This window comes from Ixodes scapularis, unplaced genomic scaffold (genome assembly GCF_016920785.2).
Source record: "Ixodes scapularis isolate PalLabHiFi unplaced genomic scaffold, ASM1692078v2 PGA_scaffold5__190_contigs__length_132052651, whole genome shotgun sequence".
In the NCBI taxonomy this organism is placed as follows: Eukaryota; Metazoa; Arthropoda; class Arachnida; order Ixodida; family Ixodidae; genus Ixodes; species Ixodes scapularis.
The window spans coordinates 36,291,094-36,304,518 of record NW_024609880.1 but is presented as its reverse complement, the minus strand read 5'-3'; the positions used below and the strand labels follow the sequence as shown (position 1 = coordinate 36,304,518).

Genomic DNA, 13,425 nt, shown 5'->3' with positions numbered 1-13,425 from the left:
TTAAAAAAAAATATTACACTGTATATAAAAACTATTTTCCTCAATAATATTTCATGATAGATGCAGTCAAAACACAGACAATCGAGGTACCAGATGAGGATGATGAAAAAATGCCGTCGAATGACGTGGATCAGAGCCGTGTCTCCTTCGTGGCACTGTGACTGGGGAAACATCACAGTGCCCTGAGGAGCTGTATGAGATCGCCTAAATATGGTGATAACTCACCCTGCTGGCTATAAGCATCCTAGAAATCTCTAAATCATGACGATACGCAGCCAAGCAATCAAAGATCGCAACACACCGAGGACATTTCCGGCGATCGGAGGAGCAAGACAAGAGAAAAGAACGGCGGCCTCTTTTTCGCACGCATGTTGTCTGATGTGGTTCCTGAGTTCGGGGGCCACCGCTCTCCCCTCAAGCACTATAATGACCAATCATCACGTGACAAATCGACTGCTCCGGTCGCCGCCAGCGAGGTTAGCGCTCCGCGCAGCAAAACGCGTGGCAGCGTGCTCCAATTAGGTTTGATTGTGAGTGTATATATATGTCCTAAGAAAATTTCGGGCCGCTTGAGACGCCGTTGTCCTGGGTGGGGAATTCTGTATATTGTGTCCCAGCTCTCATACATGGGAATTTAGAAACGGCAGATCATGCACTGCAATATTATATGCGTGTTGTACATGACTTTCCCATCATGCGCTTCGGCATCAACCGAGTGTGCGCCTGTTTTACAAATGGTGCGCAATTATTTGTTGTGGATTTAGTGTGAATAAGAATATCTCAGGAGCCTGGCAAAATTACTGTTTCACGAGTTTACCGTTTGATATCACTCAACCAGGCAATTTAACCATTCAGTTTAATTGTGCAATGACGTGTTAAATACATAAAAACTGTTAGGACCGTAATGGTCAGGTTCTAAAATGCTTAATTCCCTCCAGGGGCAAATATGTTGTTTAATATACTCAGTCTTCGACTTTGTTGTTCAACGACAGGTGACTGTTGGCGCAGCTAGGGAAGGTCTATATAATTCAAAAACAACCCTAAGATTGGGGAAATGGGCAGAAGAGAACAAAAGAAAAAGGAATTACTAGGTCTTTGGGTATTGCCACGGTGAATGACTGAAGTTCCTGGATATTACCGACATGACAGAAAATCTGACTGTCCTTTTCACACTAAGTTGCAACTCGCTCTATACTTCGTGCACCCCTAAGCTGACAGTGCATAAAATGCTAGGTGCTCGTTGCATCTCTCGCCACGTAATCACGTCCCTGCCCAATTCACGCGCTGAGAGCGGGGTCAGGTACAAGGGATTGGTGCAACGAGAGTGTAGCCTTCACCGATATCTCAGCTTAGGGGTGAACGGTGTATATATGTTGCACGCCGTGGGTGAGATCTCTCATTTATGATGATGATACTTGTGGACACTTACATTCACAAAGAGGGTGCAAAACCAGCAGGGACGTACCCAGAAAAAAATTTCGGGGGAAGGGGGGGGGGGGAGTTTTCGGGGACAACGGCGGCCATTTTGAAAATGTCTATTGTCTTATTTTCGCCTATGAATCATGTGCATCGGTGGCATATAATGGAGAGTTATAGCAAACCGAAGAACCGGTCCCGGTTTGGTACCCGGTAGCCGACCGGTGCCACTGCGCATGCGCAGAGGTGGAGATTAAAATCGGCTGGCTGCAAGTGCACCGACCAGGGCAGTATCCAGAAAAAAATTTCGGGGGAGGGGGGGGGGATCAGAACCCCCCCCCCCCCCCCCCCCTGGTTACGGCCCTGAAAACCAGCCAACTTTGCACACTTCTTACCTTCCCTCCCCTCAAAGCGGTTTTCCTTTCTTAATATCTACCTCGTTCCTTCGGTACTCTCGAAATTCGCAGATTGGGAAAAGAAAATACTAAAATGATTTTTCAATTGCAAAAAAGATATCCCCACCCCCTTCCCCTGTCTTAAAAAAAAGAAAAGTCTTTGAACGTGGAACAGTTTGGCGAAAGAAATTCTGGGACAGGGCTTTTTAGAGATATCTCTGATCAAAGTGAAATTGGGGTTTTTACGTGCCAGACCAACGACAGGCCCCTGGCACGCCCCAGCGAAGGACTGAGGACTAATTTCGGCCACCTGGGGTGGGGATCTTTTGACGTGCAACCGAAAGCTCGGTTATACGGCGCCTTCTCCGCAATAGGCCTCCATCATATTGCGGGCACCTCGGGATTCGAACCCGCCCCAACTGGGGATCGGCATACGGATCCCCAGAACTGGGGATCCGTATGCCGGCGCTTTGCCTCGGAGCCACCGCGGTGGCCATCAGAATATCTCCGATGGTGGAGTGTTTTTACATTTGCGGAGGAGGCGGACTGCTGTAACTATAGTTGGCAAACGCCACCGCTTTCTCGTCGGTGGTTGCGGAGTCCAGTTCAGGCTCGAAGGCCGCTCCTGGTTCGCCCTTGAAGTCCTCTAGGTTGAAGTCCTCGACGCCGGCCATCATGCTCTTGCGGAAGTACTCCTTCTCGGCTTCGACCTCGGCCTCGGTGACCATGAACTCGTTCCACTCGTTCTGATCCTGTTCCTCCTTCAGCAGCCGTTCCAGGGCCTCGCGTTGCTGGCGGCGGAAGAAACCCAACTGCCCAAAGGAAAAAAAGAAAACAATATATTTTTTTTTTAATCGAGACGATAATTTTGATGATCATATTGTGCAGGTGTACCGCACCGTGGTGCCTCCACAAAAGTCGACTTTTTTTCTCCCTCAATTGCGTGCACGTCTTCGACGCCATGTTGGTGTCTTAATTAAGCGGCGGACACACTGCTAATACATCATATTACAGAAAGTATGCAGACACTGTCTGAGCCGAGTTTCTTTCCTGTATCCTGTCACATTGGTCATACAGAGACCTTCTGCAGACATGTTCGAAATATGCATATGTTCGAAGCAAACCCGCTTAATTCGAACACGGCTTGAGGCGTGTCCGCGGATGATTTTATCACCATGTCTGTAGAGAAACTCCGTGTAATTTTATATGTGATCTATGAGCTGTGGTTCTGCGACTTCAGCAGACAGTAAAAAGGATAAAATAACGAAGGACGACGAGACCATGCCTTATCACTCTCGCCTTGATTGTCTTGAGGCTTCGTGATGTGTGTGTGGACACGTCAAAATAAAGATTATTGTTATATCCTAGGGCAACATGAGCACCTCAGTTTGCTTGAATAGTTTTGTTCAAAGCAGTTTCCAAGCTCTAATTTATGAATCAGTTCAAACATATATATATATTTCCCACATAACATTTTTTTTTCACACCTAACCCACTCGCGCACATGAAAGTAGAATAACAAAAATATAAGTATGGCTAGTTGGGCTAGTTGGTTTTGCATCATGGTGTAATACGCCAAAACAACAGGGACAAAAAAACGAAGGGAGAACTAGACAGGACGCGGCGTTTCCTTCGTTTTTTGTCCTGTTGTTTTGGCGTATTGCACCATGAAACAAAAATATATTCGTTGACTGATCCATACAACTCTCTGAACGATATCAATCTGCTGCAATGTTTGCTAGTCTTCTTCACGTTGGGGATTTCCCTTAATTCATTATATTTAGTCTTTATATGGATAATAGAGCGGTTGACAGGGGTTATATTGATTAAAGACTGAGGGAGGTTTTCGAATATTCACCATAAATCCTACTTAAATAACTAGCTACAAATGTTCTTAATATGTTCGGTGAACATCTTTCTCCGGGAGATGGTTAATGTTGCGCACAAAAATACAGGAAGACAGGAAAGAGACACGGACACGACAAAAAAAAGTAGTCGTTAGTTCCTTACACAGCGCAAGTTTTGTCTGCAAGAACATGGCGACCTTGTAACCTGCAGCCTCGAGTCGTGCACCACGCAGTGGCGATACACGAGCGCACACCGGTACGCTAAGTTCATCCAGATCAAAACGGTCAGGGATGAGGATTAAACCCAGGATCTCTGGGTTATGCCCTGGCATAATCCCCTCTATACTCAAAAAGCCTGGCATTTTGACAATGGAGCCACAGAGTGCCCGGTCGCAGATTTGGAGCGCAAGGATGTGGTAGCACAGAGCATCAACGAGTCATTTCTCAGGGAACCTAGACGTCAGCGCACAGCTTTGGCAGCGGCGAGGACCCGAAACACACTTGTTCGCTCGGGAGATGTGTGTTCCCGCGTCTCGCCGCAGCGCGGTGCCATTCACGTGGCTATCCTCTCATCCGTAAAGCCCCTCAACGTGTTTGCGTTTGCCTTGCAAGTATGGTCAAATGCTTCAGTGCACGAGGCCCGTCTCGAGCGGCCCTTGAAAGCAAATCGCGGAACACCACTGAAATGAGCGGCTCTTGGAAGCGATTGGCGGCGGAGCACCCGCTCGTGGCACGTGTCTTGCGCGTTCCTACAACAATGGTTGGTGGTACTTGAAAGCGTGAATTTTATCAAGAGTCTTTACTCATCCGTTGTCTGCCGCTCCACCTTTTTCATTTCGGCGGCGGCTTCTCGTGGCGATCTGCCAGGCTTTGTCAGTATGTAGGAGGCTATGGCCCTGGGCATAGCCTCCTCTATACTCACAAAGCCTGGCAGTTTGATGACGAAGCCATAGACTGTCCGGTAGCAGATTTGGAGCGCGAGGATCTGGTATAGCACAAAGAGTTTGTCGGGGAGCCTGTAGTCAGCGCACAGTTCTTGCAGCGACGAGGACCCGAAATGTGGTTTTCAAACCCGACGAGAAAAGAAGTGGTAGCCCGAGGAACGCGAGAAGCACGAGCGGATATTCCATCGCTCGGGACAAGTATGTTTCGGCGTCTCGCCGCAGCGGGGCGCCCGTTACATTCCTCTTGTCTGCCGCTCTACCTTTTCACCAAATACTTTACTAGGGGGAATACATTCCACTCTGCTCATTTGCATCAGACAGAACGCCTACAGCGCCGCTGACGATGTGGAGGTCCGCATGGATGTTCGCGGCGGCCGCGGCGGTGTCGTCTCCGCGAAGTGCGTCGAAGCACGAGGCACGTGCAACGTGCAACCCTTGGGAAGATTACGGGGGCACAGCGCAGCAAAGTATTTGGCGCAGCACTGAGCTATAGACGCTTTGCAGCAGCTGTGCATGGACGCCGCCATAACTGACCTTCAGTTTTTGTTTCCTCTTATTCCGTTTATTTCACTTCATCATTACCATAGCAGGACAGGTTATTGCCATATTAGATTCGACTGTGTCCTTTTCTAAAGCATCGGCCTTTGTAGAGGATCGTCAATTACCGTTTCAGTTGCTCGACATCTCGGTAAGACAAGAGAAGGTCAGCAATGGCGGCTGTAATTTGGCGCGTGTGTAAAGCGTCTATACTTTGGTTCACCTTATCTGCGAGCGAAGGCAAAGCTAAAAGCGCGAGAGCAGCGCTTTTTGCGTTTCTGCCCAGCTCGCGCGCTCGAGCAAAGCCTGAACGCGCGGAGCTTTCGTGCTCGCGCTTCCAGCTTTGCCTTCGCTCGCACATAAGGTGAAACGAAGTATATTTACCGCCCGGTAGCCGAGACCTTCACGACGATAGATGGCTCTCGCCAAGCCCAGAAAACCTGTCCGCGCCGAAGCTATTGTATTTGAGAGGAGTGGAATGTATTCCCCCCAGTAAAGTATTTATTTTCACTTTCGACGGCCGCGTCTCGTGGCGATCTGCTAGGCTTTGTCAGTATAGAGGAGGCTATGCCCTGGGCACGTGGCCCTGGATTTTGCAGCACGAGCTTTCGCTCCACGTGCTCCAAAGCTATTGGACCAGTGCGCTCGCGCACATTGACCGCCGATCACCAGCTGTGCTCGAGCAATCTTCACTTCTCCGGACATGCCACAAAAAAAATTACCGGCCGGGCTGTGGGGAGCGGCGGGTGTACGCTGCTGCGGAGGCGCGCGGGAGTACCGCCAGGAGAGGGCTTCTCTGTGGCGGGGCGTTCCTTGGAACTATTCGGCGCGCGAGCCGCGTCGCAGCCATTTTAAAAGCCGTTCCGCGGCGGGGAATTTCTCTGCCGTTTTCGCGGTTACGGACAACGCCGGCTCCACTCTATGGGACAGTTAATGCTTTCGCATTAAAAGCACGGCGCCCCGACTGGTACACCATATGTACCCCATGCGTGCAAGCACATGCAACGTGCGCGTGAACATAGCCTTGGCAAGCTTGCAATTGCACTGGCTTTCCCACACGAGCAGAAACATGGCGGTGGCCAGTCGCCTTGCTCGCAATTGTCTATAGACCTTTCCAAAAAAACGGATCCTGGCCGGTTCCATTTTCAGTGTTCGTGCGTATGGCGCGTGATTTGCTCGCTTTCTGAAGCGACGAACATGGGCGTGCTGGGCTGAGGACTTCTAAATATTGGAATGACCGATCCCTCACGTTCATGTTAGTTTACCTCACGTAGAGGTAAAGTAACACACAAGTCGCATGTATTGGAAAGAAAAAGTGAAAGCCGTTTACAACTCTCTGTAATGCCGAATTAGAGCGCAGCTCTTGAAAAGGAGGAGGAGGGAAGGGTACTGAGGGGAGGGTTTACCCCTCCTCCCTCCTTTTCATTTCCTCGTCATGCCTGCTACTCCTCCCTCCGAGCGGCGTAACCGTGAGGTCACGTGACCCTGGCGGAGTCACGTGACCTCACGGGGGTCACGTGACGTCACCTGGGTAACGTGAGATCAGGTGACGTCACACGTGATAATGTCAATGACGTCATCAGTGACGTCATCGTGGTGATGACGATGATAATGACGTCATCAGTGACGCCACGCGTCCCATAATGCACCGCGCGTTTACGCCGACGCCGACGGCAACGGCGACTGCGACGCCGCTCAAGCCGGAAGCGGGCGCCTGAGCTGCGCTCTAAAGAGAAGAAACAAAACGCGAACTCAGGTCGAGCAACGGCACACACACAAGGACATGTGAGCTCAAGGGAGACACGCGGATTCAATCATACGCACTTGCATACGCGTATCATTGCAGAAAAGTCATTTCCTTCTCTGTTTAACGGGTTCCAACTCGCCCAACTGACCGCATTAAGTATACAGCCCTTTTCTGGCGATATGCACACTTTACACGTATTTCCTGTGGCTGGTTCATTGGTTTGGTTGTTTGACACACAGCATGCTCACACTGTCGGAATTGCAGAACTCGCCAAGGAGCACAAGCTCTACAAAAAGGGCACAGCTACGTACGGGCTATTCCACTAAGAATAATGTAAAAACGATCTGGTCTACGTACATGAACGAGCCCCGCGATGATGAGCGAAAAGAGGATGAGGCCACAGAATGCGCTGACCGCCACGATCCAAGCGGCCACCTTCTTGGCGGGAGGAGGGCCCTCTTTCTGGAGCACGGTAGCCACCTGCAGTGCGACAAAGTGTTTATGTAACGTGAACCACACTCTTCAGTAGAATGATTCGCAGATAACTTCACCTTTGCTGCTCAGCGTACGATACGGTTTTTGAATAATAGGTCTGTTATAAAAGTATCCAACCTTTGGCCCAAGAAAAGAAATCAACTGGCATAACTGGAGCCCTGAAAACCTAATCACCCTCAAACTAGTCTCCTTGGGACTCCACACACTTCTCCCAGCGGTGCTGCCATTGTTGGAAGCATTCCGAGAAGGCCTCTTTCGCAATGGAGTTTAGCTCAGCTGTCGTTGCAGCAATAATGTCCTCTTTTGTCTGAAATCGCGCTCTTTTCAATGGTCTCTTGATTTTGGGAAACGGCCAGAAGTCGCAAGGGGCCATATTAGGAGAGTAAGGAGCAGGCACGTAGCCAGGGGGGCGGCCCATGGGGCCTGCCCCCCCCCCCCTTATATCTTCGATTTTGCTGGGACCTCCTCTCCCCCCTCCCCCTCATACAGCATTTTGTCATGGGCGGCGGCCCCCCCCCCCCCCCCCCCCCCACAAAAAAAAAAAAAAATCCTGGCTACGTGCCTGGTAAGGAGCCTGTTGAACTACAGGAGTCTGGTTTTTCGCCAAAAAAGTTTGAATCAAGTGCGAGGAATGTGCTGGAGCATTGTCGTGATGGATGCGCATATTTTCTGTTGACCACAACTCCGGTGTCTTGCGCCGCACAGCATCACGTAGGCGACGGAGGACATCCCTGTAGTGCTCTTTGGTGATTGTTTGACCCTGTGGTGCGTACTCGTGGTGTACCACACCGCGGGAGTCAAAGAAAGCAGTCAGCATATCACTTTGACGTTGCTGCGCACTTGGCGGGCCTTCTTTGGTCTTGGTGACGTAGAACGCTTCCACTGCGACGACTGTGATTTGGTTTCCCGGTCGTACCCCTACATCCAAGACTCGTCACCAGTGATTATGGTCTTCATGAAGTTGGGGTCACTGTTTGTGGAATCCAGCATGTCCTGTGAGACTTCAACAAGAAGTTGCTTTTGCTCCACCGTGAGCAGCTTCGGCAAAAATTTCGCCGCAACTCTATTCATGGCCAAATCTTTGGTCATAATGGAATGTGCAGAAAGAGTGCTGATGCCCACCTCTTTTGTATTTTCTCGGATAGTCACATGACGGTCCCGCATCACCACAGCGTTCACTTCGGCAATGACCTGGTCATTTCGGCATGCTGATGGCCAACCGGAGCGTTGCTCGCTCTCCACCGATGTGCGGCCGTCTTTAGAGCGATTGTACCACTCCTTAATCTGTGTGCTGCTCATAGCATCGTCACCGAAAGCCGTCTGAATTTTCCGAATGGTTTCCACTTGGCTGTCGCGCAGTTTCTGGCAAAATGTGATGCAGTAGCGCATCACCAGTCGCTCCGCCATTTTCCTTGCAATAAAAAAACCGACGAGAGCACTACGCCCTACCCCACTCAAACGCTGTTTCCCAGCGATTGACGCGATCGGCAGGCGGGAAAAAATTCACGCATGCGCACAAAGGTTCAAGGTCGGCTGATGCGCAAGCCTGCTTGTTTCATATCCATCAGGTGTTCGCAAAAAAAAGCAAAAAAAAATAAGGTCGGATACTTTTTTAAGAGACCTCGTATGTTTTACAGTTCTGACCGTTTATTATCAACTGATGGCATTACCGCAGGACTTGTCCTAACTTACAGTTTATTACAATAAAGGTCCTGCACGAGCAGGCTCAGCAGTGTACAAAACCAACTGCAAAGGTGAGGGCAGTGCTATATGGCCGGGTGGTATACGCGCTAATTGTTTTACACCCTTTAAGCTTGTTCCACGGCTAATACCTTAAGAGTGTTATAGTAACACCCTTAGCTTGCCGGCGAATGTCTTAAAAATAGGGTGCTGGCGATCTTAGCACTATTGCATTTTATATGACTAAGCTACAGCCGACGCTGCTCCTCCCGCCATTTTTCTTTTTTTAGCACCGGAATATATATGTTTGCAATCCCAAAATACGTCATACCTTGCTCTATAGCACAAAATGGCGTTACTTCTTTCTCTTCTTTATTCCTGAGAAATCGCATAGAACCCCTATGAGTCAGAGCTCCACAAGCAAAATGGCGGACGGAAGTGGTCATCCTCCGGTTGTCAGACTACGCTGCTGTGGTTGTCAGGCTCTCGAAATATCCTCAAGAAGGCCAGACTCTCTCAGTATAAACGGCTCTGCGTCCACCGTCTCCGGACCGGGTGCACGGGAGCTTGACTCCGAAAACTCAAAGTTACGTGCACCGGAAGTAGTTTTTCGTCGCCTAGTGGAAGAAGCGCTGGCTCCTTGACTCCCGGAGCCGCTACTGAACGCGCCCAATGTAGTCGCAAAAGCAACCTCCACTAAAGCTGTATGAAGCGGGTGAAGCGGGTGTAATGTCGATTCGCCACACTGTAGCCCAGCAGCACTTTTTTCTACATGCTTTTCACACCGTTCAAAATCAAGGGTGTTCCACGCATCAACACCGTATTAAAGTGCGTATCACTCGAAGTAAGGGTATTGAAAGTGCGTAAGTCTCTAAAACACCCTTAATGCACCAGTAAGTGTGGGAAACGTTGAGTGTGTAGTGTCGTGCACTCCATCGATCAGTTCGAAGGTTTTAACCGGCAAAAATGTCCTCCCCAGCTACACCACGAAGGGTGAGATAGTATAGAGGTTTCGTATCGGACTCATTTTCAGCTATCACTCACTCTAATCTCCTTTTGGAAGGTAGCCCCAGAGATGAAAGTGGTGTTGTCCAAGATCTTGAGCGACCCCTCCGATCCAACACTAAAGGCGTGCCAGATCCCCTGCAAATAGCACGATAAGAATTAGAATTCACGCGTCATTCTCAGTTCCTTTGGCGAATTTAAGTATAAGTGTTGATTATCTATTGAACTCACTGCTTGTCTGGTGAACTCTGTCATGTTGAAGACGATGTAGAGCATGATCTGCGCAATTCTGTGGCGGTTCAGGAAGGGTCCCAGGTTGCATCTAATTTCATGGCATAGGGATGTCTTGCAGTTCTGCGGAGCAATTATTAAAAATGGACACGATGACGTTTGACGCGCTTTTCCGAAAGAAAGTACACTATATATGTTTCGTCTAAAATAAATTATTTGTCTTTTGTCTCCAGATTTCAAGCGTGACTGTACCGACAAAAAAGTACACCTGTCGGCCATAAATTTGTTCGCTCATTACTCCCGCGAACCCGCTGCATTGAAGCGAAGGAGCACAACATTTTCAGAATTATATTGACTTTGTCCTCATCATTTTTGGCAACGCAAGAATACATTTTGATACAAGAGGTACAGAAGAAAAATGTACGTAACGCTACCGCTAAATCACCACATTCCGGAGGGGGAGGGATGAAGATGTCACCAAATCGTTTTAGCTTTCTGTAATTCGTGGTGTCACTTAATCACACTTTTGCAATCTTACGTACGTTCAATTTTTATGTATAGACTGCCTCAAATATAGGAAACAGCCTGCCCTACCTGGCCCCATCTTTGTAATTTCCATTCCAATGCTTTGAATGAAATATCAATGTATATTATACATAGCACGACAGCGTCAGCACGAACTTGCAGTCATCGAATTCTCATGTTTTTCTTATCGAAATTTTCTCATCAAAAATATTCGGAGAGCAAGTCGTCTGCTTCTTTTACAGGGGTTGCGATGACGTCAGAGCGACGCCGAGTTCTGATTGGCTTTGTTTGGAAGGATAGTGGGCAGACCTCAAGGAAGCTTCCATTGAGGTCTACCCACTATCCTTCAATCAGAGCCAATCAGGGCTAGGCGTTCTGACGTCACCACAACCCCTGTAAAAGAAGCAGACAAACTTGCGCTCCGCATAGTTTGGGGCACAAAACAAAGCGGTAACAATGCGAGGCTCGTAAAACGCGTTAAAGCGCCGATGTCGTGCTCGCGCTATCAGTGTATATGAAGCACTAGTTTGTGTACAGTGATGTCTCGCTAATATGAACACCTCCGTTCACCCCCAAGAAAGCGTCCATAGTGTGAATTATACATGAAACTGAGAGAAAATATGCATGCATCGGCCCTGTTCGTACCTGGAAACGTTGATATATAGCGGGGAATACATACTAACAATGTCCGTATACGCAACCTAGGGCGATGGTGATAGCGCGGTGTGAGAATCGCGCTCCCTATAGCTCCTGGATGATCGGCTTCATAATAAAGGTGCTTGCTTACACCTTCTTGTTGTGTAAAAAAAAAAATGAAAGCCGTTTACAACTCCCTGTAACGCCGAATTAGAGCGCAGCTCTTGAGGAGGAGGACGGAAGGATACTGAGGGGAAGGTATACCCCTCCTCCCTCCTCACGTCCTCATCCTGTCTGCTACAGCTCCCTCCGAGCAGCGTCGCCGTCGCCTCACGAGGGTCACGTTACCTCATGGGGGTCATCTGACGTCACCGGGGTCACGTGACCTCACGGGGGTCACGTGACCCCTATGAGGTCACGTGACGATGACATCACCAGTGACGTCACTGTTGATGTCATCATCACTAGTAACGTCATCAGTAACGTCATCAGTGACGATGACGATGACGATGCAAATGCCGATGACGTCATCAGTGACATCACTGATGATGTCATCAGTTACGATAACGATGCAGATGACGTCATCAGTGACGATGCCGATGCCGTCATCAGTGACGTCACTGATGACATCATCAGTGACGATGACGATGTCAATGCCGATGACGTCACTGAGGACGTCATCAGTGACGTCATGCGTCCCATAATGCACCGCGCGGTTACGCCGACGCCGCTCAAGCCGGAAACGGGCACCTAAGAGCTGCGCTCTAAAAAATAAGAATAAAGTAAGGCTCTAATACTGCCTGTATAATATAGCAAATCTATCATTTAGGCGTCGGAGACCCAGCCTCGTATACTGCTGTTCTACGACCATCATCCAGATGGCAACCATTTTGATAGGCGCCAGTGCGCCCCCTTTCACGAAAGTGGCGAATTACCGAGACACGACTGTATGCCTACCAAAGGCGGTATGTTCCTGTAGAGGAGCTTGGAGAGTCCTTCCGGCCGGAAGTCCGTCTCGGGTGCGGCCCGTTGCACGCGGCCGGACACCCCCACCGTGCCATTCTTCGAGGCCCCGGACACGGCTTCTGTCGGAATTGCGCTTTCGGGGACCCCCCGGCTGTCGTTGTGGCTGAAGTAGCCCTCGACACTCCGGCACGTGCCGGGAACAAACAGGTCGCCCTGGAGGACCTGGATAAAGGGAAACAGACGAAACACGCGCGGTCCATTATCATCGTGCGGACGTGCGCGACCAAGAGCGTCGCTGTGGTTCAAGTTCGCGATTGGCCAAAACAATGGCTTCCTGTATTACCCTGTATGTATCTAACGCCCAATAGTTAAACAAAAGTTGAATCGTAAAAATTCATATCAGAATGCACAGTACCTACAAATCGCTGACGGTGCTTTCTGACATAAGCGTTTGCGGGACTCAAACTTTTTGTCGGCATTTTTTTATTATTAAAAAGGATATACATATATTCATTTTGTTGGCTTCGTAATGATCCGGTTGAAAGCTACTGGCAGTTTTCTTCACCGGTTCAGAACCATACGAATTTCTTTGCAACAGGTTCGCTATGAACATGTCAGCAAGTTCATTGAACAAGGATGCCTTTTCTGTGCGATTGATATAAGTATAGTGGAGCTAATCATCCATAGTACCTCCCACAGCGTAGTTAAATAAAAAGGTCACAAATGGAACAAGAAACATTGGAAGAGGTGCATTTAACTGTGGCTCTGTCATGTACGCATTTTGTTTAAAGAATTTATTAAAGAAAAAAAAAACTTTCGGGATGTACCATTTTAGTGTCCACCCACTGCGTTGGGTGTTGTTGAAATCAACTAACTCCACATTTTCTTCATGTAAGTTGAAGGGCGGTTTTATCAGATTTAAGTCGGAGAAAAAAATTGCGGTGGCTTAGCTCGGCTATGCCAGGATATACGTAGCGTGAGCTTATGCGCACAAAATGAGA

At 49.0% G+C, this 13,425-nt stretch overlaps 2 protein-coding genes across 2 annotated transcripts in view; both read right to left on the bottom strand.

The window, feature by feature from the left end:
- Window positions 1–2,308: 2,308 nt before the first annotated feature.
- The window catches only part of LOC8028236 (integrin alpha-5), a 66,309-nt gene continuing 55,192 nt past the window's right edge, over window positions 2,309–13,425 (bottom strand). Inside the window, exons 23-27 of the mRNA XM_040210430.3 lie at window positions 12,416–12,646; window positions 10,298–10,420; window positions 10,106–10,204; window positions 7,244–7,366; window positions 2,309–2,623 (exon numbers count right to left, since the gene is read on the bottom strand). Of these exons, the coding sequence (XP_040066364.1) occupies window positions 2,336–2,623; window positions 7,244–7,366; window positions 10,106–10,204; window positions 10,298–10,420; window positions 12,416–12,646 (864 nt within the window). The 3' untranslated portion in view covers window positions 2,309–2,335. The remainder of the gene's footprint in view (window positions 2,624–7,243; window positions 7,367–10,105; window positions 10,205–10,297; window positions 10,421–12,415; window positions 12,647–13,425) is intronic.
- LOC120840002 lies at window positions 8,300–8,809 on the bottom strand. The gene has a single exon (XM_040210427.2). It carries the CDS (start codon window positions 8,786–8,788, stop codon window positions 8,300–8,302), a length of 489 nt encoding a protein of 162 aa, XP_040066361.1. The 5' UTR covers window positions 8,789–8,809.

Excerpts from the sequence above, each read along its gene's own strand:
- LOC120840002 (XM_040210427.2), bottom strand. The coding sequence starts at position 8,788 with ATGGCGGAGCGACTGGTGATGCGCTACTGCATCACATTTTGCCAGAAA.